Source organism: Adelges cooleyi, unplaced genomic scaffold, assembly GCF_023614345.1.
Source record: "Adelges cooleyi isolate 19-005CV unplaced genomic scaffold, UGA_ACOO_1.1 ACOO_flye_CR_arks_rails_tigmint_CR_PRNA_381, whole genome shotgun sequence".
Taxonomy (NCBI): domain Eukaryota; kingdom Metazoa; phylum Arthropoda; class Insecta; order Hemiptera; family Adelgidae; genus Adelges; species Adelges cooleyi.
The window spans coordinates 381,453-404,786 of NW_026096058.1; the positions used below are offsets into that span (position 1 = coordinate 381,453).

Sequence of the window (23,334 nt, forward strand, 5' to 3'; positions counted from 1 at the left end):
TTATAAGATAAATGGCATCATTCGATTCGAAGTGCAGAATATTTATTAAGAAGGTAAGTATCTGCTCATATTATTATTATTGTAGTTGTAGTAGTGTAGATTTATTATTTACTAGTAATAAAAAACACTAGGCTTTGATAGAGTTATGTTAAGGTATATTTATTATTAAAAAAACATTATATGTATAGTAGCAAATTGCTATAAGAGTTAAGTACGATAATAACTGTTGTATTATGATTTGTTAGTTTTTTACACATAGCGGTGTTTGGCGAAAAAAAAATAGAAACGTATTCGTCGGCATTATGTAAATCTGATAAAAAAGTGTATTACAAAATACCAATAAAGAATACTAATTACAGTACTAACTACTAATACTTGATAAACATCCATTTTATTTTAAGTTTAAAATTACGATTTTGCGAAAAAATATTCTGTATTAAACGCTCTAATTAATAGGAGTAACTAATAGGAGAATACCTAATTGGGGTTTAACAGTTAAAACATTTTTTATTCAAATTGGAAACTAAGGTACATGAAATTGTAGTATTGTACATTTTAGTAGCTAACAAAATTTCAGCTCTTCTAAAAGTATAAAAAATTGTTTTTAATATTTATCAAACAACTGAGAACCATTGTCAACTATCAATAAAAAGAACCTCATTACTTTTTGTTTAACAAAGAAAAGTGTCGTTCTTCTTAATGCAGAACGCTAAATGATAATATTCTCTATAGTACTTTTTATACTAGTTTACTTTAATCTGACATCCTACAAAAAATTACCTATACTAAACGGCGAACTCTAAAACTAACTAAATGGAGGGCATAATTAACGCTAATGTCTTCTAAAATTAACCTATTTTGCCCCTTTATGTTATAATTAGAGTGTTGGAATAAGAGACTTGGATAAACATCATATATTTATGTACCAATATATTTAATGCATAAAGAAAAACATTTAATAGCTGAGTTAAGATAACGATTTCAATTTTTTCGTCAAAAGTGTTTTGAGTTATTTTCTTGACACATATTTTTTTAGTGTCTTTGGCCATCAAAAAAAAAAATTAATAAAAATTAGTTTTTTTATGTAAAACTATCCCAGCTTTCTGAAAAAAAAATTATGATTTTTTTGGAAACAAAAAGTCATTAAAATTGAGTTTATAGTCCAAAAGTTGGTTTTTCATGGTGCCCAAAATTTGAGAATTTTTTCTAATATTTTTTTAGAAAGCTAAGATAGTTTTACAAAAAACGTGTAAGTTTCAAATTAGGTTCTTCATAAAAATACTCAGAAAAATAAAAAACGAGGTAAAATTTCATAGAAAAGTAAAATAAAACGAAAAATGATCCTATTTTTACACATAATTATTTCATTTTTTTATTACTGTGGTCGTTTTACCCGTTTAATGACCATACTTAACAGTTAAAAATATATTGTCTATACAGTTTACTTTTATAATCTCGGTTATTCAAAACTCTAAAAAGTATTTTGCTCTCACGGTACATTATGTTTAGATCACAAAGGTTTATTGTAATAGAAATAAAAATGTTTATTAAGTACAAAAATTGTAACTAAAATCATCGACATTCCAACAGCATTTAACAAGATATTCATAACGTGTGATTTATGTCACTTTATTTTTGCAAAAAAAAAACCAATGGGGAGGTCACAGGTTTACAGATATTATTATAAGTTATAACTGACAGAAGTGATAACATCAGTTAAAAAAAAAAACCTTTGATGCTAATCTCTAGACACTGCACCTCAACTTTAACATTTCCTTACTGTGCTGGTTTATAGATATGTGCTTGGTTTGGACTGTACCGTTTTGAACAAACTAATCACAGGTTCGCATCGAAGCGTTTATTTTAAAGTGATTTTATCAGTTTTAATAATTGCTGTAGACCGGTGACCTTACCGTCCCCAATATGCTTCGACCCCGCTGAACTGGCCTTTTTTTAATAATTATATTAATAAATATACAATAATATCTTGGCGAAAATCTTTACTATTGATAATGGTAGGTAATAAATACATGGCCGAAAACAAAACGGTTTTTATAAAATATCTATGTCACATGGCAAACAAAATATATTCTACAGTCGTTAGCACGGTGAAATTGTTTCCTGGTCCATTCATAATAACTTGGTTTTAACATTACACGTCGGATGAAACATAAGTATTGCATTTCGCCTAATAAGATTGCGCGAGTTCGAAAGTCGTCCAATCACGAAGCAGTTTTTCACTGACCTATCAAGTAAGTTACTTAGTTCATAAAAGAAGCTAAATAAGTGTTAGGAAAAAAAGTTTATTTGATTGTAAAATAGAATACTATTTTTCTATGTTTAAAAGTTTATTTATGTAACCCAATTGTTTTTAATAAGCTTAAAGTTTAACAAAAGCGTTTCCGGCAACGCGTCAACAGAACTAGTCAAAATGATTTTTTTTTCTCTGAAATTTCAGTAAGTTAAAATTAAGTTTACAAAAACTAAAAAAGCACAAACACACCTTTCCCTGGTTTTTTTTACAGCTCAGTCTGTCATTGCTACCGAAATCTGCTACTTTTTAAAAGTGTATCATATTTTGCGATAAAGATTTCTTCTTAATATTGTATTTTTTAATTATGAAATTCAATAAAATAACAAATTTCAGTATGACATAAGGAATAATAATAAAAACAACACAATACTATTTAAACTATAAACGTTTATGTATTACATCAATTGAAAATCGTAATATATAATTTATTTATATTTTAGATAAAGTTGACAGCTTTATCTTTCATCTTCATCGTTGTGATTAATTTCATTCGTGTTTAGTGGTAATGTTTGATACAGAATTTAAATTTGAACGTGGCGCGCGCGGGCTCTGGCCGTTTGGCAGCCTCCAGTGTTGTCCATCGTTGTTCGTCTGATAGTTCGGCCATCTTGACCAGTGGTCGCCGGCTGTAGTTGCCGTGCGCTGTACGCCATTTTTCTCTGCTCGTAAGCTCGCTGTGTACACACTCGCAGTTTCGCGACATGCTATCGCCCTGGCCGCCAACTAGCCATACAACCAAGTACCAAGTTGGTAAATTCTAAACAGAAAATGTAAAAATTATTATTTTCATTAAAAAAAAACAAACTCAATACTTAGTGCTGTCTTTATTCTACCGAAGGAAATATAAAAAAAAAACATAAATCCAAAAACAAATAACCACCCAGATTATTCATTTCAACTCTAATTAATACAATTATGCGACTATGCAAAATTTAACACATACACCTGTATTTTATAAAATATAATTCTTTGTTATCCTAACCTAAAAATAATTTTTAAAAAAGCGGGTAGTACTTGGTCAGATATGTTGGAAGACATACCGTGCACTGCGTACTAAACGAAAATAATGGCTGTACTCATTTATTATAATTCCATGGCAAATCGATCTGTACTTGGAAGAGTATGTCCACAGACATGCTACGGAACGCAGTTTTTAAACTCACGCTAGTCGAGTATGTCATAAAAGAGGTTAGTATAGTGGAGTTGGACCACCATTAGAGACCACATTATGGTTCAGATGTATAAATACCATTTGAAGGAAATTAGACAAATGTCGGTCGTTACCTACCATAAGAACGGATTCTTTTACAACTCTGTAAGTTATAAGACAACTGCTTAGTGTAATATATAGATCAAATCGACCGGACATAACTTTAAATATTTTAAATTTTATTATTGCTTTGTTTATGTTATTTAAGCCAAAAACAAAAAATAAAAAGCTACCATACAACAAGTTGTACACTAAACATGTTTTTAATTATTTATAACCTATTAACAGGTGCAGATCAAAAGATAATTGTTTTGGGCGGGTCTCTCATGTCCCGCTGGATTATTTTGCCAAGAGAATTAGAAGGTGTAGTTACGCCACTCATGTACCAGATTCTAAAACTAATTTATAAATAACTATAGACTTAAGAGGGAATTTAGAAGTGCTTGCACATTATACCCCAAAAAAAGAATCTCAATACTCAATAATGTTTATTTTGGGTGCTGCGGTTAATCGGGAACCGACAAATTGCATAGTGTGATCCAGCACAGTATTTTATGAAGTATGGAAAAAAAGATTTTACCAAACCTAGTGTTAGAAAATACAAAAAAGACGGAACATAATTGGCAAAATAATACATCTGCAGTTATTTTATTTGACATGAATATAATTTTTATTGCCACGCAAACCCCTTATAAAATATACATAATAAAATTAGATTTATTCACATGTTGCCTATACATTTAACATTTATAACATTTATAACATTTTTCATTATTATTTTTACAAGAGTTTTTTGTGCTTTTAAGAGATTTTGTTCTGCCATTTTTAATTGTTTTTTGTACCCTTTAAGTAATTTATCAGTAGTTTTCTTTTCAGAATCATATTTTTTTCTCAATAAGCTTAATTGAACTGAATTTTTATGGTAAATACTAACTCTAAAGTAGTATTTTTTTAATTTTTATATTTCGTTTTCCTTGCTTTAATATATCTTTTAGATACCAAATTTTGTTAATAATACATCTTCTAAAAGACAGATTGAAGACAAATCTCATAAGCTCCTACCTGTATTCTTTAACTATAGAATACATATGTAAGATGTGGTAAAACTAATTTATACTTGATAGCCAAATTCTAAAATCGTCAACTAATTTAGGTAACAAGTAAAAATAATGTTTTATTAAAGTATTATAAATAATTTGTGGAAAATTTTAATAAAATAATTATTATTTTATAACAGATACTATTAATTTATAACATATACTTATAAATCTATATATATAAAAAAGTCTGGGAATTATTTTACTCAGGTCTCAGCCCTGGCAGACTAATTCTCGAGCAACGCCGCGCCGGGTCCGGACAACTTGTTAAGTATATATTACATAAAAATGTAATTCATTATTAATTATACATTATTTAATTTTACGAGTATACTATTTTAATTAGAGAATCGATAAATATCCAACTACAATATTTGCAATAAAGATAAAAGCCTAACTAAAGGCAATGTTTTTGATATTAAAATACATTTACCCGCCTCTTGGCGGGTTTTTGATAAATTCGCTGTTGACACTACAGATATTTTAAAGGTTATGTACACTATATACAGTAAAACTATAGTTATATAGTTTAGTTTGTATAATGATGTAACTAATATCTAAATGATAAATTAGACAAGCCATATCAATATTACATCGTTAATAACCAACAGTGCACTATCAATACATTTTGATAACAAGTAACAACCTAGGCATTGATTAAATACAATATTTAATCAATGACCTAGGTAAGCTGTATTGTTGTTTTTTAGGTTATGTTCATATTTTCGGTTATCACGTCAGATGTCTTAATCAAAAAGTTTGACGTTTGTTTACAAAACGTAAATCGTAATTTGTTTCTTCAATTTTCAAAATTATTTTCACTCTATATAAACAACTAACAAGTACAATCTTACAGACTATTCTTTCATCGACAAAAAGTTATTGTATTTAATAAGTTCTAAATTTTTAAATTATTATATCTACAATCTTATTCCATGTCTATTATTTTTTTTTAAATAATTACAAAGAAAGATATTAATACCAATGTATTCGTTGGCCTACAAATACAGTAATGCTCATGATGATAGCATTTGGGCATGCGATTGGGGTGAAATACATACTACGAAGCCTACTGAACGATATGATGATGATAAAGGTGATGAATCAGATGACGAACATCAAGATTTAGCGACGGATTGCATAGTTACTGGTTCGATAGATGAAACGGTTAAAATTTGGAACTATGATAAAGCCACTGATCTCACTCATAATAAAACACTCAGTGAACATTCTTTGGGTATCATATCAGTAGCTCTAAATTCTGATTCATCAATAATTGCTTCCAGTGCTTTAGATGCTACTCTTGTGCTATGGAAAACATCAAATGGAGAGAAAATCAAAACATTTTCTATTGGACCAGTTGAATTATGGACAATTGCATTTTCACCTGATGATAATTATATTATTTCGGGTAGCCACTCTGGTAAAATTAATTTATTTGGAGTTGAAACAGGAAAACAAGAACAAACGTTTGATACTAGAGGTAATATCACATCTAATAAAGATGGAGATTATAGCTATTTTCTTAGTTAATTATTATTAATTATTTTTTTCATTATAGGAAAATTTACATTAAGTATAGCATATAGTCCTGATGGAAAATATATTGCATGTGGAGCTCTTGATGGTATTATAAATGTTTTTGATGTAATATCAGGTAAGCTTACCCACACACTTGAAGGACATGCTATGCCTATCCGATCTTTATGTTTTTCATCGGATTCAAAATTCCTATTGACGGGAGCTGATGATGGTCAAATGAAAATTTATGCTGTTCATCATGCTGAAGTACTAGCTACTGTCTCTGGTCACGGTTCATGGGTGTTAAGTGTAGATTTCTCGCCAGATTGTAAAAGTTTTGTTTCAGGCAGTGCAGACAATACAGTTAAAGTTTGGGATGTAGCTAACCGTAGTTGTTTAAATACTTTAAAAGAACATAAAGACAAAGTATGGTGTGTTAAATATAATTCAACGGGTGACAAAATGGTTTCTGTTTCAGAAGATGCATCAATTAATATATATTCGTCACCGTAATTTATAAGATATATGATAAAATTGTTTAGTTTAATGTATTTGTGAATTGTGATCATCAATAAACTTTCATTTCAAGTAATCTTAAGTAATATAACGTATCTGTGCAGATTTGTAATTAAATTAATTTAAAACCTGTGATCCCTCCTTTATGTATAATTTTATTAATCAACATATACATTTTTAAATTTAAATGCTGTATTATTCTATCCTAATGGCAATGCATTATGGATATAATTTTTAAATTTAAACCAACTTGACCAACATTTTCCATTTGTTTTGAAAAAAATTATATATAATTACCTAATTAATCTATATATTTTTTTTTAAGAACATCTTTAAGTATTTATATACAAATCCTATTGTGTTTTAATTTTTATCATCTTCCTCCTCCCCCAGGTTAGAGGATTCGATGCTTCATAGTGTGTGGAAATATAACCTGATACCTCTAATACTAATATCAAAACTTCATCGTCTGCGCTACAGCTTACAAACTTTCTTAAAAGTGTTTTTGAAAGAGCTAGTTACGATCAAATGTATGTCTTAGTCACATGGAAAAAAATACAAAGAGCGTGTGAAGAACAGCATTTACAACCATACCCGATTTGGATAAATGTCATAATTTGCTTGAGTTGGAGCAAAATCACACTACAAAAATTTTAAAAATATATCTTAATTTTCTGTTACTGTAAATAGATGAAATTATGACCTATAGGTATGCTACTAATGTACATATTAATGTGAAAAAGGTACAAATCAACATTCATGATGGATTATTTACCTTAACACATTTGTAATTAAGTGAAGTGACTTTCCCATTTAGCAAATTGCTTAAGTCAGGAAAGTGTTAAAAATAATTGCAAATCGTTATTAAAGAAATAAAATAATTGTTTAAATTAGTACAGCAGAAAGAATTCGATATTGGTAAAACATTAAATTTATTGGATTATTACAGCGTACTTGATGTTTCTTACTATTTCCCTCGACTAAACGCTAATATCTACACATAATGTGTTTTACTTAATTTAAAATGGTTATTGATTTTAAAGCCTATTACAAAATTGAAAGTAGACGATTTTTTGAAGGAATGACAGGTATCCGTTTTTAACATATTTAGTATTCTAAAAGAGCATTTATTTTATTATTCAAAATTGGATACTGTTGTTATTGTTGTAAAACGTATTTCATTGTCTCCTATAAGTAATTTTCCTTTTATAATAGGAGTTTTTGGTCTAAACTATTTGAAGTTTAATTAGTACGACCCGTCAACTTAAATAATTTTCAACAAACTCATTAATAATATAAACATATTTTATAAATATAAATCGTTCGTTTCACCGTCTCTTTAGTTAGAACATCGATGGCTTGATTTTTGGTTTTTAAAATGACAAGGGACACAATCATTTTTATAATAATTACATAGTATACTTTTAATTGGCTAATGGACATTTAGTTTTTAGACTGCAACTTGCAAGTATAAATTATAATAATTTATAAAGAATTGTTTTTATAAATTACAGACAGCCAACCACGGAATAGATTGTTGCCAAAGAGAATAAAAACAAATTTATAACAGCTGTTTTCTCATTGATTATTTTTATTTGATAACAATTATCACTACTGACGCTGAGTTGGATCATGACCATGAAGTATGAACCATTGTTAAATAGCTTACCTTACTGGCTGGGTAGCTTATGTCATATGTGTGCCGAGTGCCGACTATTTTTTATTGAATCGAAGTCACGTTATTTGTTATTATCAAATATTTAAAAAATATAGTAAATGTCTGACTATTTAACATTTTAAACTTTACAATTGTTGCCCTAGATGATTGGTTATAGAATATTGTAATCGATCAAGTAATGGTCACCACGGAGAATCCAGATATATCTGATTCGGATAAACTACAGCTTTGGAACACAGACAGCGGTATGGAATCTATGACTGATAGTAATAAAGGTACCACTCCAGTTTCAGAAAATTTCGATGATGATGACGATGTAGAGGTAAAAACATGCTTTGCTTTTACTAATGCCTTCCAAGTTCCAGTATGTTGTAAACCATATTATCATTAATTGACAATATGTTTTAGGATGAAACATTATCCGAACGTATTTGGGCACTCACAGAAATGTTTCCTGAATCATTAAGAAACTATACCAATGTATTCTTTAAAACTACTGGTTCAACCATCTGTGGTAAGAATTATTGCATAATATTATTCATTACGTTATTATTTTGTAATGTACATTATTTTATTGTAGGAGCATATTCTTTAGCTTGTACTTCAACGTGGTTTATTTCTACTACTGCAGCTATACTATTAATGCCTGTTCTATTTGAAACTGAACGCATTCAAGTTGAAGAAGCACAAAAAAATCACTCTAAACAAGTAAGAAACTAATTTTTTATGACATTTACTCAAACATGTAGCAGATATCTTTTACTCCTTAGGATGAAATTGAACTTTTTTTATTTATTATAAAATGTAACATATGTTCAAGGAATGTTTGATTTATAATATTTTGGTTAGTTTTTAATATTATTATGTTAACAAAATGAAAATGTATATTGTCAGCATAGATAGCTAAGGGCGTAACTCTAAAATACCAAATTTTACACTAGAAGAAAAAACGTTTAATTTATTAAATTTACTTACACTCATTTCATGGATGAAAACACACTGAAATATTATCATTATTATACCAGCCAATGTACAATTTTTTTTTCCTTTCAAATGCTGTTATATATAAAAAAAATATTTTTTCCGAGTTACGCCCTTATATTCCTATAACATTTTCAATTTCCTCAGTTAGGAATACGACCAAAGGATATAACCGTGTAACGTTGTAAGGATTTGTAATCTCAAAAGTTATATGTTTATTCTGGTAAATAAAACTACTTCGGCCTATCCATTATTTTATTTTGTATAGTAATGGATGTCCCTTTCCTGCTACAGACTTACAATGTAGTTAAGAGCTGTGATCTGTTCAATTCCAGTCATCACGTTCTGTAAAACCTTAATTGAAACAATTTTAAATTTAAAAATTTAAAACAATTCTTATATTATAAGATATTATAACATAATTTATTATTGATTTGTTTCAGCTACTTTTGGGTCCTGGTAGTGGAGGTGGAAACTTGGGGAGTGGGACAACGGTCCTCCCCACTTAAGATAGACAATTGCGTGTGTCGACAACCAAATATCATCGGTAGTTTTTATTATTTTGCTATAAACATATTTCTATTACACCTCAGTAAAGTCCACTAATATATATACATTTATATATATATTTATATTACTGAAACAACAATAATATAAATGAAGTATTTCAATTTTTGTTGTGTTGTTATTATTAATAATAATTATTTTTTTTTTATAGATACTCTGTAAAATGGTAAATTATAATTATATAAGCTAATGGCTGGCTGTAAATCACAAAGTGATTGTTATTTATGCTTTTTCATCATTTTGAATAGAATGCCAATAGACTCATGTTCTTGTATGTTACTTAATCTCCTGCCAGAGAAGGCATATTAGTATAACTTAACTTTACTATAGGTTTTCATAATCCATGTATACACGATAGAACTGTAACATGGTAATAATAATTAACGATACAATTAATATAATTTGTTTTAATAATTAATATTGTATAATTTATACAAAATTATACGATGGATGTTAATTATTTGCTAATCATTTAGAGGAAACAGCAATTATCAATATTGATGTTTAAAAAACAGTACTGATCTGCATCAGTTTACCTAAATTTGCTTTTATCTTGGAAATTAACTCTAAAATTTAAAAAGTACATGAAGAAGTTAGCAAAATGGGGAAAGTGACTACAGATTTACATTAAAGCACTTTTTATATGTTTATATTGATAGAGCCTTGGACCTACGGACCAATTGCATTATAGTGTAGGCTTCTTTTAATGTTAATTAATAGAACAATATACTTATGATGTCTTAATAAAATTTAAGGATTATTTTATATTTGTTAATAAAGGCCTCGACAACTTATTGGGGCAATCGCCACCATTTACACCATCAGTCTTACACTGACCATGTATGGATATGAATGTTAATAATTGATAATTAGTTTTCTTGACTAATGAATTTCAAACTTGTTTGAATTTTTCATATCAGTCAAGATAAAATGATTGACATTCAAGTCTGACTGTGTGTGCCGAAGTTGAATATTCAATTCTGTCGGTCAAAAAGTGGAAAATAACAGTATCTAGTGTTTTAAAGTAGAAAATGTCTCAAAATATTAATGTTATTTTGATTGAGACTTAAATTAAAATGTAAGTTACACCCATAAATTTTCATAAATATTAACTTATTAAATATTTAATGATATTTTTTGACATAGGTACCTAATATGATAAAAAGTGGTTTCGATAAATATTTTATTTAATAACTGATAGTAGCTTATTTTTTGGATGTGATACAGATACCTATATAAGTTTTAGGTTTGTTATAAAAATAAATGGTCAAAGAAAGTATGACTGTCACGGTTAGTAGGGTCGATAAAGAAAAAAACTATAAGGTCGAGCAATGTATATTTTCAGGTTGGTATCTCAAGTAAGTTTCAACAATTTTTTTTTTTAAATCAGGTGACAAAACCAAGTATTTAAGAAACATTAAAAATTACTAAATGCACAATTGAAGTTCTGATAAATATTATGAAAGCATCATTACTGAAATACCGGTAAGACGGGAGTCTAGATAGATTGGACATTTTTAGTTAGCAATAATAATGTTGGTATATATGTAAATAATCAACAATAATTATTTTAGTTTTTATTAAATGCAAACGAATAAATATACATTAACGACAACAACTATTAACAACTTTACATGTTGCAAGTAAAAAAAAATAATTGATGTAGGCAGTAGGTACCTAAGACATATAGAACTTAAGTACTAGAAATTAATGTTACCAACTGACGGCCTTTCGGATGGTATTAATTTCTTAAGCTCTGCTCCTAGTTTTCTGTCAACCATTACTTTGATCACGAACTCGCCTTGTTGGAATGGCCTAAATGTCGCCGGAACTATAACGTAGCTTGCCAAAGTCGAAACCACAAACGTCTCTGAAATAACTTGCTTTGCTTTGAATGATCCTGAACTTCCTTCCGGTTCGGTACACAAGAAATATTCGGCGCCCAATGTCTCTTTTTGGTGGCAGTCGTTCTAAACATAAATAACAGGAACACTGACAATAACTGCGTATATCATTTTATTTTTATAATAAAATATAATTTAATAATATTTGATATCGTATTTACCATACATATTATTTATTATACCTACTTTGTACAAAAAAAAAGCAACATATAACGGCGATTTTTTGTTGAGCCGTTTAACTTTCAATACTATTTTAATTGTTATGAATAAATTCTCTTCAACTAATCCTGAAAATATAATACAAATTAAAATAGTCACTTCAAAAGTCTCAAGTTAAAAAACAAATGATAAACCGCTATTTCGTGGTAGATTTTTAAGTATTTTAGTCCCGTAGTCGATATTTTTCCATATAATCAAAAACGTTAACTATTATATTATTACATTATTAATGAACCAATAAATATATAAATTAAGGTAATTTACTTGAGTAATACCTTCAACTAAATCATTTCCATTAACTTTGAAGTGTAAATTAATTAAATAGGATAAAAAATTAGATAAACCTAAATATTTTGGCCATTTTTTTTCAATGTAGAATTTCTATTAAAACTGTAGTAAGGCTGTGCCATTGTGAGTACTGCCGCACATCATTCAAGTTTTTTTATTGTTATAATCGTTATCGTCCAATGTTTAAGGGGATTGAAAGCGGACGGATTTGAACTTATAAGGAGTTTTATATAGGCAATCATTGAGGCATCTAATTTAAAAACTTTTACAGTTTTTTCAATGAGTATACGCCATTTAACGATATTTTAAACCTAAACGCCTGACAAAATTTCGCTTACTTAAGATGGTCTGATTTCAATTCTTTAAAAATATTTGAGTACTTTGGCTACTTTACTATGTTATGTAGGAAACCGAATTTCATTTTAACAATTAAATTTCTTGTAATTAAATACATTTTTTCTGGTCAGGTGACACTGCTGAGAGCCTTCCTATTCACACATTATGTCATTGTATCGTTGTCATCAGACTTGCTGATTATACATATTTTGTATAAATTGTAAATAAAGAAAATATATATATTTTTAAAAAAAAAAAAAAAAAAACTAAATAAATTAAATTTGTACATTTTTCCATATTAAAAAAATTTGTTTACACAAAAATTCAAAAAGCAGTTTTAGTAAAGTATCCAAAGAACTCGTATATCTCTTTACAGAATTTAAATCGAACCATCTTATGTAGTCGAAATTTTGTCAGACATTTTGGTCTAAAACGTCAAAAAACCGACCGCTTTCAATTCTCTTAACATAGTAGTTGAGTCTTTAGCGTTAGCAATTTTGTAATTCATTTTCTTAGCTAGTAACCAATCTAAACTCGAATCCAGTGTCAATCGCCATCTTTATATTAATTATTTTATTTAATAACGAAATTTGTACGTTCGATAATTTATTATTTTGCATAGTTATAATGGACAAATAATTAAGGGTTGTGTTAAAAATATATAACGCATGCTTTATAAAAAATACCTGTAGAAAATTTGAGCAAATATTGAGGGTTAGTCTCAAACATGTCTAAATTATTTCTCGAACCTCCAGCATTAAGGCCATAAATCCAACTTCCATGTATTGACAGTACTTCTGGGAAACCCTATAATTCGACATTATTTATTATTACACTTACACACTATGGCATGTTCTTTTTATTATAATTGAAATTTGAAAAAACACATATTAGGTAATAGTTGTTTTACTTTAGAGTTGTAATCGTCTTGTATAGCGCTGGTCAAAATATTAGTGCTTTGTTCTTCACAAACGTCAACTTGTTCGACCTACAAAAAAAAATCGAAAAATCGTTTTAAATGGATTCCAATTTTCATGTCTTAAAATATTTCAGGCTCGATCGAATATTGCCTACGTATTACGTATGATAAGAGTAACTTACTTATATTAATACAAGTTTAACGCACCCTGTAAGAAGTTTTCTACAAACAAAAAAGTATTGTAATCGGACTATCTATAAAAACATATTAGGCCTTAATAACTAATAACCTCCCCACCGCCCCCCTCGAAAAAAAATGTTTGGCCACGGTACTCTAATATTATGTGATAAGTCTTTTAAATCATTTTTAAATAAAATGGTATTTATGACTAGGGCAATTTTTTAGGAAAACGTGATAAATGTGAAAACTGGAATTGTACTACAGAAAATAGATTGGAACTTGGAAGTAACAGCTTGGTAAAACAAAGATTATTTTTAGTGTTCACAATAATGTTTTTAATTAAACTGATGTTCTCATTTAGATAAGCTTGAGGCTTTAAACCTTGAGTAATGTGGACTATTGTGTATAGATCAGAACAAAACTACCATGGGCGTATTTAGGGGGGGCTTAGCTCCCCTGACTGAGAAATAGCCCCCCAAATTTGTTTAGGCTTTCTGAATTAAAAAAATATTTTACATTAGAAATTGTTTATTGTTACGATATTTAAAAAAAATATTTATTGTCATTGATAAAAAAAAATATATTATTCATTGTAAATAGCAACATAGATTAGTTTTATTTAATCTGCGATAGCAGTACAAGATATCAGGTCTAGGATGAGTATGATATACATATAACTTATAAATATTTCAACAAATTATTTGGCTTAAATTAACTTGGCTTTGACTATACCTATTTCTTCGGCATCTTGTGAAAGATCGTTTTCCACGATGAGACGTATCAATACTTACATAAGATGTACTATGAGTCAAGATAGGTTTTCCTCTCTTGCCATTTTAAATATAGAAAGGGATATATCTAATAATATAGACCCAAATAATATACTTGATATATATTCTAAAGAAAACAGGCGTTTAATGTTGTAATTTTTATAGTAAAGATGTAAGAAAATACTCTAACCCTAAACCACAAAATATATTTTTTCCATGGTAGTTTTAAACTACCATGGGAAAATATAGTTCTTTCTAGTAAAGCTCAAAACATGACATTGGCAAACTTCCAAAAGAACCAAAACAGTTTTTTTTTTTTAAAGACAACCAGCAGGAAGCTCGTAAATTGTACAGCTTTCTACAGTTAACGTTTACACTGCAATGTTTGCCAAATATCCTGCTGCTTTTTGAATTGGACAACTTATGTATTTTTTCTTCTTAAATATTTAAAATAAAAACTTAAAGGTTTGTAAAACTAAAACATTTATCATTTGTGTTAATACTTAGTACCAGGATGTCAATAATTGACAATTATTGTGAAGCCAGAGGGCATTTCTTTGCTATTTTCAATACAAATGGATAGCCCTGTGAAGTTCTTTCTTTCTCTCTCTCTCTCAGCTCTCTGCAAATCTCTATCCGTTAACATTTATTTATTCACTCTTATATATCTTTATATTTATCACATTTGACCATTTCTTTTCAAATTTGATCTATACTCATTTCTATTATTTGTTCTACAAAAATTAATTTGCTTAAAATATACGTTAGATTAGATTGGTAAAGAGTCTACAAAAGTATTATTTGTTTTAAATATTTCATTTAAAATAAATAACCACAATATCAGAAATAAAGACTTATTTTATATTCCTCATTATTCTCAAAACTATATGGCATGTTCACCTGTGAATGTTTTACTATCCGTCGGAAATAAAATGAATAATTTAGAATTTTTTAATTGATAAATGTATACCTATCGTATATATTATTATTATATTGATTTAATAATTGTTTATCTTATATTAGTTGTGTATAGAAAAATATTTTAGTTACATAGCTTATATCTCTATTGTATCTACATAATATCTGTTATCCATATTGAACAATTTGACTAACTGTCCGTTATTTAAAAAAAAAAAAAAATACTAGTTACCATCACTACCACCCACCTGCATGACTTTGGTGATGCGGTGCACCGGGAATCCTCCTTTGTTGGTCCATGCTTGGCGACGTCCGACGTACCCGCCGCCGGCGTCCCTATCCGGCGAAGACGCCACCGAACTATTGTCCCTTGACTCGGACGACTTGCTATCGGAATGTCCACATCCCATGATGACCGCATGACCTACCGTCCACGGCACGGACACCAGTACTACTCGGCCAGTGAGCAACTGCCCCCCCAACACTCGGTTAAATAATATACGGATGCACGCTTTCGCCGCTGCCGCTAGTCGCCACTGCTCTGTCGGCCGCCAACTTCGCTACGTTCATTTATAATAGATGCATCGCGTGCTTGTACTAGTTACAACTACCGGGGACACTCCTCTTTATATGTTTTTACATGGTTTTCCACAGGGTTCGGACATCGATTTTTCCCTATACTTTACACACACAAACATATAACCTATATATTATACACTCGGTAGCTGTATAATTTTTTCCAAGAATGATATTCTATACATCATTAAATATTGGACTGTAATAATATTATATTATACTCGACCGCTTTGAGGTGCATTATATTATATGACCCGATTTCGGTAAATATATTATTAGTGTACCAAAAATAAAAAATCGAATAATATAAAACTAATATTGTTTTCGTAAAGACCGCGCAACCAATTTCGAGTATTATTTTATAGGTATTAAGACGTACCCTAATTCATTTTTTTATGCTGAATAAGATAAAATATGATAACATGTCTTAAGGACACTATAATTGAACAGCTAAGTGAATAATATACCTACCCAACTTTCGGAAAATTTAAAGAAACTGTTTGTTTCCTATATAATTAATTAGAAAATGATATAATCTCTGCAATGATTTCTAAATTAAGTGTTAATGAAATAATATCCTTTATACGCTCATAATATGAGTCTACTTTTCAGCTAAAAAATTGCCATCTCAGTTTATTTTTCCCCTCTGGACTCTGAATAACTATGTCGAAAAACTACGGTCGTACTAATCTTTTTTTGTTTTTAGTTTTGTTCAAAGTATGACAGTATAGTAACAATGAATGTCATTACAAAATTGTCACTTGTACCCTTTTGGAAACTTTTAATTTATACCTACTAGGCTTAATTTGTTTTATTAAAATAATTATGTTAAATTTTACATATGTCCAATTTACATAATTTGTAATTGAATGTATGTTACAATAACTATTAATATGACAGTAAGCAGCACTGTATCTGTTTTTTTTTTACGGAGCACAGTGTTGACTGTTGATAAGACTTGACTGATAGAGATTTTTTATCATTTGTAATTTTTACTTGCCGGATACAGATTATAAAGAAATTTACAGATTGAACTTTAAAGACATCTTCATACTGCAAATGTTTAACACAGGCTACTGAACTTATCAATTACATATCTTGAGAAATTTTATTTGTTCTAACGTTAAAATGAACGCCTTATTACAAGGTTTGAGAAATTTAGCGATCCATACTGCAAGTAAGTGAAATCATGATATGTTAAAAACACCTAATCTACATTAACAATCGTTTCTTTCTAGGGACAGACACGCCACGATTTATGGCTAGTCTAAATCAAATGCACAAGACTGGTCCCCACAAAAAACCAATGTTTAAGAGAAATCCGTTGGGCGATAATCCATTTTTGAAAGGAGTCGTTCTAAAAACTCTAATAAGAAAACCAAAAAAACCAAATTCAGCAAACCGTAAATGTGTTTTGGTTAGACTAAGTAATGGCAAGGAAATGATTGCATATATACCTGGTGAAGGGCATAATCTTCAAGAACATAATGTGGTGTTAGTACGTAATGGTCGGTGTAAGGACTTGCCCGGTGTGAAAGTAACATGTGTGAGAGGAAAATACGACTTGCCTCATGTTGTAAAAAAGACTCAAATGAATTCTTAGGATTTGGTAATACAATGTTACACAATTTTTTTTAGATGTTAGTACTTGTAAATTTATAAATAAACTTATGTTTTCAAAATATAGTTGTTTATTTGAAATATTATGTTATAACAGCTATTAAGTCAAGTAAAAACCATATGCTAAATCTTACTAAAAATAAACCACTTGCATTTAGTTCCGGTTTTGTAATTTTTCTCATGTGATATTTATTGGTAGTAGTGGTTTAATTTTACAACCAAGATGACCAGTTTTTTTGCCAGAGTCCTGAACTTGGTCGATTACCTAAGTCTCAATTACAGTTCAGACTACCTATATTATGTTCTTTGAAATGGTTTTCATTTGAATATTGATCTATAAACATAATAAATAAATAATATATACAACACAGATACTGATGAACATTGTTTTCTGGCTTTGTAACTATTTTATAAGCTAATAAATTCATGTGCAAACATCCTTAAGTGAATTGTTAATACAATAACAAAATCAAAACTAATTACATTTATAAGATCTAGTACCAAGTTAGTTATTAAGATAAATTTACTGTTAATTTAATAATACATTATTTATAAAAAAAATTCAGTGTTATTTACAATTGGGCAGATACTGTAAAATTGTATCTTTATTCACCAGACAAAATCAGGATTGTAAAAAATTGGAACAAATGCACTTTAAGTCTGCAGAGGTTTTAATACATAAACACGAAATGTGCGACTATGTAATAAGTTTGTGCTCTCAATATTTTATTTTGGAATATAATATGTATTTTTTTTTTTTTTAAATAATAATTTTTGAAAAGTTATGGCATTTAATATAAAAAAAACGTTAAAATGAAGTTTTTCCATATAGCTTAAAAAGTAAGTATGATATTCAATTTGTGTTTTGGCTATTCTTTTGTGTAAAAAATAATTTTGAAGTAAAAAAAATTTCAAAAAAGGGTTTTATATTTACGAAGTTATTGCATTTTTTAAATAATGTAAAGTATATACAATTTTTGCTTATAAAATAAGTCCGACCACCAAATTCTGACTTCACTATCATTTTCAGCGTAAAAAAATACATGTATTTAAAAAAAAAATTTTAAAAGGCTAATGAAAATTTACTGCTTTTATGTCAAAAAGTGTATTATTAAAAGCAAGAAAGCGTTTATATTTTTTTAGGTATTTTTGGATCTCATTTATAAATAAATATACACAATATATATAAAGACAATTTTGAAAGAAGAATTTATAAATTATACATAATGCCATTATTTATATTTTATATTGTGCTGAAGCAAATTTTTGGGTGCTTACTGCTTACTACTCTTATCTACAATCGTTATCTTACTTCGATGATAATAAAACGCCAAAAAGGTTTGTAAACATTGCTATAATCTCTTTGGTAATGATAAAGCAATTTTTAAATAACCTTAAACTTTGTCGGAATACGATGATTTTCGTTTTGTATTTGTATTGTTTCGTTATAAATTGTAAAAAGATAAAGTCCTAAATTATTTTTTATCCTTATATATTTTGTATTCTGGCTAGGTATATTTTTATATAAATATTACAATTCAATTTAAATATGGCTCTCAACTATAAATCTATGCAAGATGATGGTGCCTTTTCTTTTCGAAATCTGGAAAGGTTTGTTATTTTTATTCAACATTTAACATCTACATAAGTTAAATATTCTGTATAGAAATTTAATATTTTAATTATCCACCAATTATTTAAATTTTTTATTAGCAATGTAAGTTAGAAAATGAGTTGATAAGCTGTTTTATGTTTTAGAAATGCTAAGTTGGAAAAAATGGGACTTAAAATGCCTTCATTTAGAAAAACTGGAACTACAATTGTTGGGGTTACTACTCGTGACTGTGTAATTTTAGCTGCTGATACTCGTGCAACTTCCGATACAATTGTCATGGAAAAAAATTGTGAAAAAATACATTATATCGGCAAGTACATGCAGTAAGTTCTGAATTTATAATCCTACATTTTTATGATACAAACAGGTAAATAATACAACTTATTTACAGTTGCTGTGGTGCTGGGACAGCGGCTGATACTATGCAAGTTACACGCATGGTATCTGCAAATGTTTCTTTGCAAGCGTTCAAATTTCCCGATGAAATGGTACCAGTAGTATTTGCTGCTAGGTCTCTACGTCAATACCTTTTTAAATATATGGTACGTACATATTAATATGAATTGTATAGTTGTTGTTATTAAATGGTCAATATTGGTATTAAAAATGTATATTATGATTTAGGGTTACGTGTCAGCTGCTTTAATTTTGGGCGGTGTTGATAACAAAGGATCACATTTATATTCCATTTATCCTCATGGATCAATTGACAAACTGCCTTATATATCCATGGGTTCTGGAAGTATGGCAGCTATATCAATGTTAGAAAGCTATTGGAATGAAAACCTAACTGTAATACATTTTTAAGTATTTTAAAAAAACGACATATTATATATTTTAACCTAACGGAACAATATTTTTTACAGGAAGAGGAAGGAATGAAACTTGCCTGTGATGCTATACTAGCTGGTATATTTAATGATCTTGGTTCAGGAAGCAATGTAGATTTATGTGTTATCAAGAAAGACGGAACACGTATGTTAAGAAACTATTTGACTCCCAACAAAAAACCAGAAACGTAAGTGATTTTTCGTTACTTTTTTCAATAATTCGTATGATACCAGAAATTTAAAACTGAACTAAAAATATAACTTGGTTAATATAATATATGTCGAGAAGGGCGTTGATCAACGGTGATTTATCAACTTTTAGCATCTAACAAAGTATTTCTTACATTTACAATTGAAGTGTTCGATGTTTATTTTGTACTAAAAAATACAAATTTAATCCGTTTTGACTGTATTACATTACATAGAATAATATCTTTATTCTTATTGTAATTAAAAAATTACAGTTAAGTTATCTTCACATGTTTGCTGATAACTAAGAAATAAATATAAATATAAAATTATAAAACTTTGATTTTACTTAGGTATGTTAACATGACACAATTAATTTGTTCTATTCTTTTGTATTTACAAATCATTACAAATAGTATTATAATACTACAAACTATCGCTTTCTCTTTATTCTAAAAATTTTCTTTAGGAGAATTCATTATGATACTCTTAAATATGGCCTATTTAATAATAGTGTTTAAATTTGGGTTGACAAAATACTTAAGTATTAAAAAACAAAATTAAATACTTTTTAATAAAAATAAACACAAATTTATTAAAATAATAATTCACCTACAATTATTATTTGAACTTGGTGGCTCATTTTTTAAATTATTTCTTGTTTACTAATTATTTTTATTTGAAGTTTTTTAGTCATTTTTACAGTAATGCTAAAAATAAAATGTTTAAATGTAGTTTGATCAATGTTTATTAGGCGAGTATTGATAAACTAATATTTGATTTCAAAACTAATAAGAGATTATGTGTTTTAGAGTACAGTTAAAGTTAAAATAAGTTGTATTCGACCAAAAATAAGAAATTTTACAGGCCCGTTAACATATTTGTTGTCCCAACATTTGGACTCTTCTGGACTATTTTTAAATGTCTATTGATTTCAAATTTATTTCTTTATTTAATAAATTAGTGCCTTAAAAGGTTCAAGTACAGTGATATGTAAATAACTACAAATAAAATAACTATAAATGGTAACATAAATATAAAAGTAAATGACATGATAACAGGTTTTATAATGAATCACACTGAATGACCTTATTATAATTTTGAAAATTTATTTTATTGTTCACTGTTTTAGAGCTACATATAAATATCCAGCCGGTTTAACAAAAGTCTTATGCAGAAATGAAATTAAGTTTGATGTCACAGAAGAAACTATCATGGAAGTGGATGCTTAAACATTTTAATATATACTTTATTTTTTTTTTTTTCGTTTTGTATTAAGACTAATTATAATTATTTTCATTATTTCCAATATAACATAATTTTTTGTCTTGGATTTTGTGGTTAAAGAATATCGTTTTTTTATTTATACAAAATAGTTTAATAGAACATTGAAATTAAATTATAATTATTATCAGAATACTTTTCTATGTACTATTAAGAACCTTCGAAGGATTTCACCATTTCATACTTTTGATGCTCCATTAATTTATTATAGAATGTTGGTTGCATGACAATTTCTCACTATTAACACATGAACTAACAAATAACGGTAGACTGTTTCTGGTGTTTAGGTTAGGTATTTTATAACAGTTTAAATATTTTTTTAATAAATTATCGTTATCTATGACATGTTTAATGTTTGATGAACATTTAAACATTTTACTTACAGATAATCTACTGTTATTGTATTTTGATGTATGAAAAGTGTAAAATTAATTTTTATGTTGAAGGAGGACATTTTGTCGAATAGGAACATGGCAGGAATGTAAATCCCCTTCCCTGGAAAGCTATCTTAATTGTTTATTAAATGTAATTTAAATTAATCAACGTTTACATTGTGATTTTAAATTAATAAAAGTAAATCAACTAACTTAAAACTAAAAACCGACCTCATAGTGCCGTTGGCAAAGGTTTAGCTTAAAACTGAAGTAAATTTTAACAACCCTAAGATCATAGAATAAGCATAACATATTATACTTTAATTATTTTAATCTAAACCGGTGTGACTTGTTTTTTTGTTTTGTGACTGATTGTGATGCGAGTTGTCATGCCACCAATTTGATGAGTATTTGTAGTTTATTATTTTTAAATTATGATCATAATATGTTCTAAAGAAAGAATAGTATTTTTTTATACTTATTTTAAGGTAAATCTGAGAAGTTTATTCTTGTATAAGGCCTCAAACTTGATATTAGTGGTACTGGCTGCGATTCCCACAGCACTGTGAGTGGGTGTGGATGGTAGAAATATTTAATATCGGCAAAAGCAATTATGTGTTTAAAATTGTGCTTTTAGTATTAGGGAGGATACAATTATGGTTGATTGTTTGCTGTTCCTAATAATTTGTTGATGTTATTACCAATAGGCAAAACAACAACATAAGAAAATATTTTGCAGATACCTGTTAACTGTTGAGACTCATCTAGCAACCTAGATTTTACCGAGGTCAATGTATAATTATCTCTTTTTTAATAAAAAAAAGTTTTACTTCAGATTTGTTGAGAAAATTATAATATGTTATAAGTAAGGTAACTTGCTAAATTAGAGTAAATTACATTTGGATTTTAATGTCAAAACAGATACATTATAAAAAATATCAAATTTTGAACATTATACCTAGTGAAGTACAGAATTCTTAGTAGTCTTGTGATCAGTAGGACGTAGGTAGCCGAATAAGACGTTTTTTTTTTTAAACAGGACAAAAATCGTTTGGTTTATATGCAACATAATTAAATCTTAGTGCTCATCAATCACCCTTAACGTAATAAGTATGTCCTGTATGGGGCAACATAAATAATTGTAATATTCTACAATACATTATGATCATTTTAAGATAAAATTGAATTTGTGGTCCTTTGAAATTAGAACGCGTTAAATCCCCATAGAATATAATGTAGCCCCTTTGACTGGGCAAGGATCAAAAATAAAAAATGGGCGGGTACTGGCATTTGTCGAGACTGTAAAACGACAAAGATAAAATATAACTGTTCATAAAACAATATACATTTATATGGCGCCAACCTGTCAGACTATTCTTTATTTTTTCACGGCGCGGCGGCAAAGTTGATTACCCGTCTTGGATGACT

The 23,334-nt window shown here is 28.4% G+C and overlaps 5 protein-coding genes across 5 annotated transcripts; 4 read left to right on the plus strand and 1 right to left on the minus strand.

Moving 5' to 3' along the window:
* Positions 1–5,388: 5,388 nt before the first annotated feature.
* LOC126841345 (WD repeat-containing protein 61) lies at positions 5,389–6,761 on the plus strand. Its single transcript, XM_050577761.1, has 2 exons — positions 5,389–6,104; positions 6,183–6,761. Exons 1-2 carry the CDS (start codon positions 5,606–5,608, stop codon positions 6,653–6,655), a joined length of 972 nt encoding a protein of 323 aa, XP_050433718.1. The 5' UTR covers positions 5,389–5,605; the 3' UTR covers positions 6,656–6,761.
* A 1,557-nt stretch (positions 6,762–8,318) lies between these two features.
* LOC126841340 (mitochondrial import receptor subunit TOM22 homolog) lies at positions 8,319–9,989 on the plus strand. Its single transcript, XM_050577756.1, has 4 exons — positions 8,319–8,658; positions 8,745–8,850; positions 8,917–9,044; positions 9,761–9,989. Exons 1-4 carry the CDS (start codon positions 8,515–8,517, stop codon positions 9,824–9,826), a joined length of 444 nt encoding a protein of 147 aa, XP_050433713.1. The 5' UTR covers positions 8,319–8,514; the 3' UTR covers positions 9,827–9,989.
* Positions 9,990–11,503: 1,514 nt separating this feature from the next.
* Positions 11,504–16,028, minus strand: LOC126841377 (calpain-3-like). The gene is made up of 5 exons (XM_050577820.1): positions 15,667–16,028; positions 13,542–13,619; positions 13,318–13,438; positions 11,975–12,075; positions 11,504–11,854 (listed from the first exon to the last, which is right to left on the minus strand). Exons 1-5 carry the CDS (start codon positions 15,826–15,828, stop codon positions 11,585–11,587), a joined length of 732 nt encoding a protein of 243 aa, XP_050433777.1. The 5' UTR covers positions 15,829–16,028; the 3' UTR covers positions 11,504–11,584.
* A 940-nt stretch (positions 16,029–16,968) lies between these two features.
* LOC126841351 (40S ribosomal protein S12, mitochondrial) lies at positions 16,969–17,676 on the plus strand. The gene is made up of 2 exons (XM_050577768.1): positions 16,969–17,171; positions 17,233–17,676. Exons 1-2 carry the CDS (start codon positions 17,123–17,125, stop codon positions 17,595–17,597), a joined length of 414 nt encoding a protein of 137 aa, XP_050433725.1. The 5' UTR covers positions 16,969–17,122; the 3' UTR covers positions 17,598–17,676.
* A 1,348-nt stretch (positions 17,677–19,024) lies between these two features.
* LOC126841322 (proteasome subunit beta type-7-like) lies at positions 19,025–21,665 on the plus strand. Its single transcript, XM_050577725.1, has 6 exons — positions 19,025–19,225; positions 19,373–19,552; positions 19,621–19,771; positions 19,854–20,021; positions 20,096–20,247; positions 21,381–21,665. Exons 1-6 carry the CDS (start codon positions 19,164–19,166, stop codon positions 21,478–21,480), a joined length of 813 nt encoding a protein of 270 aa, XP_050433682.1. The 5' UTR covers positions 19,025–19,163; the 3' UTR covers positions 21,481–21,665.
* The last annotated feature ends 1,669 nt before the right edge of the window (positions 21,666–23,334 follow it).

Excerpts from the sequence above, each read along its gene's own strand:
- LOC126841377 (XM_050577820.1), bottom strand. The coding sequence starts at position 15,828 with ATGGGATGTGGACATTCCGATAGCAAGTCGTCCGAGTCAAGGGACAAT. Across the intron at positions 13,620-15,666 it reads GCATCACCAAAGTCATGCAG|GTCGAACAAGTTGACGTTTG; the intron begins GTGGGTGGTAGT and ends TTTTTTTTGTAG. Across the intron at positions 13,439-13,541 it reads AAGACGATTACAACTCTAAA|GGTTTCCCAGAAGTACTGTC; the intron begins GTAAAACAACTA and ends GTCGAATTATAG.
- LOC126841322 (XM_050577725.1), top strand. The coding sequence starts at position 19,164 with ATGGCTCTCAACTATAAATCTATGCAAGATGATGGTGCCTTTTCTTTT. Across the intron at positions 19,772-19,853 it reads AATACCTTTTTAAATATATG|GGTTACGTGTCAGCTGCTTT; the intron begins GTACGTACATAT and ends ATTATGATTTAG. Across the intron at positions 20,022-20,095 it reads ATTGGAATGAAAACCTAACT|GAAGAGGAAGGAATGAAACT; the intron begins GTAATACATTTT and ends TATTTTTTACAG.
- LOC126841345 (XM_050577761.1), top strand. The coding sequence starts at position 5,606 with ATGTATTCGTTGGCCTACAAATACAGTAATGCTCATGATGATAGCATT. Across the intron at positions 6,105-6,182 it reads ACAAACGTTTGATACTAGAG|GAAAATTTACATTAAGTATA; the intron begins GTAATATCACAT and ends TTTTCATTATAG.
- LOC126841340 (XM_050577756.1), top strand. The coding sequence starts at position 8,515 with ATGGTCACCACGGAGAATCCAGATATATCTGATTCGGATAAACTACAG. Across the intron at positions 8,659-8,744 it reads ATGATGATGACGATGTAGAG|GATGAAACATTATCCGAACG; the intron begins GTAAAAACATGC and ends AATATGTTTTAG. Across the intron at positions 8,851-8,916 it reads TACTGGTTCAACCATCTGTG|GAGCATATTCTTTAGCTTGT; the intron begins GTAAGAATTATT and ends ATTTTATTGTAG.
- LOC126841351 (XM_050577768.1), top strand. The coding sequence starts at position 17,123 with ATGAACGCCTTATTACAAGGTTTGAGAAATTTAGCGATCCATACTGCA. Across the intron at positions 17,172-17,232 it reads TTTAGCGATCCATACTGCAA|GGACAGACACGCCACGATTT; the intron begins GTAAGTGAAATC and ends GTTTCTTTCTAG.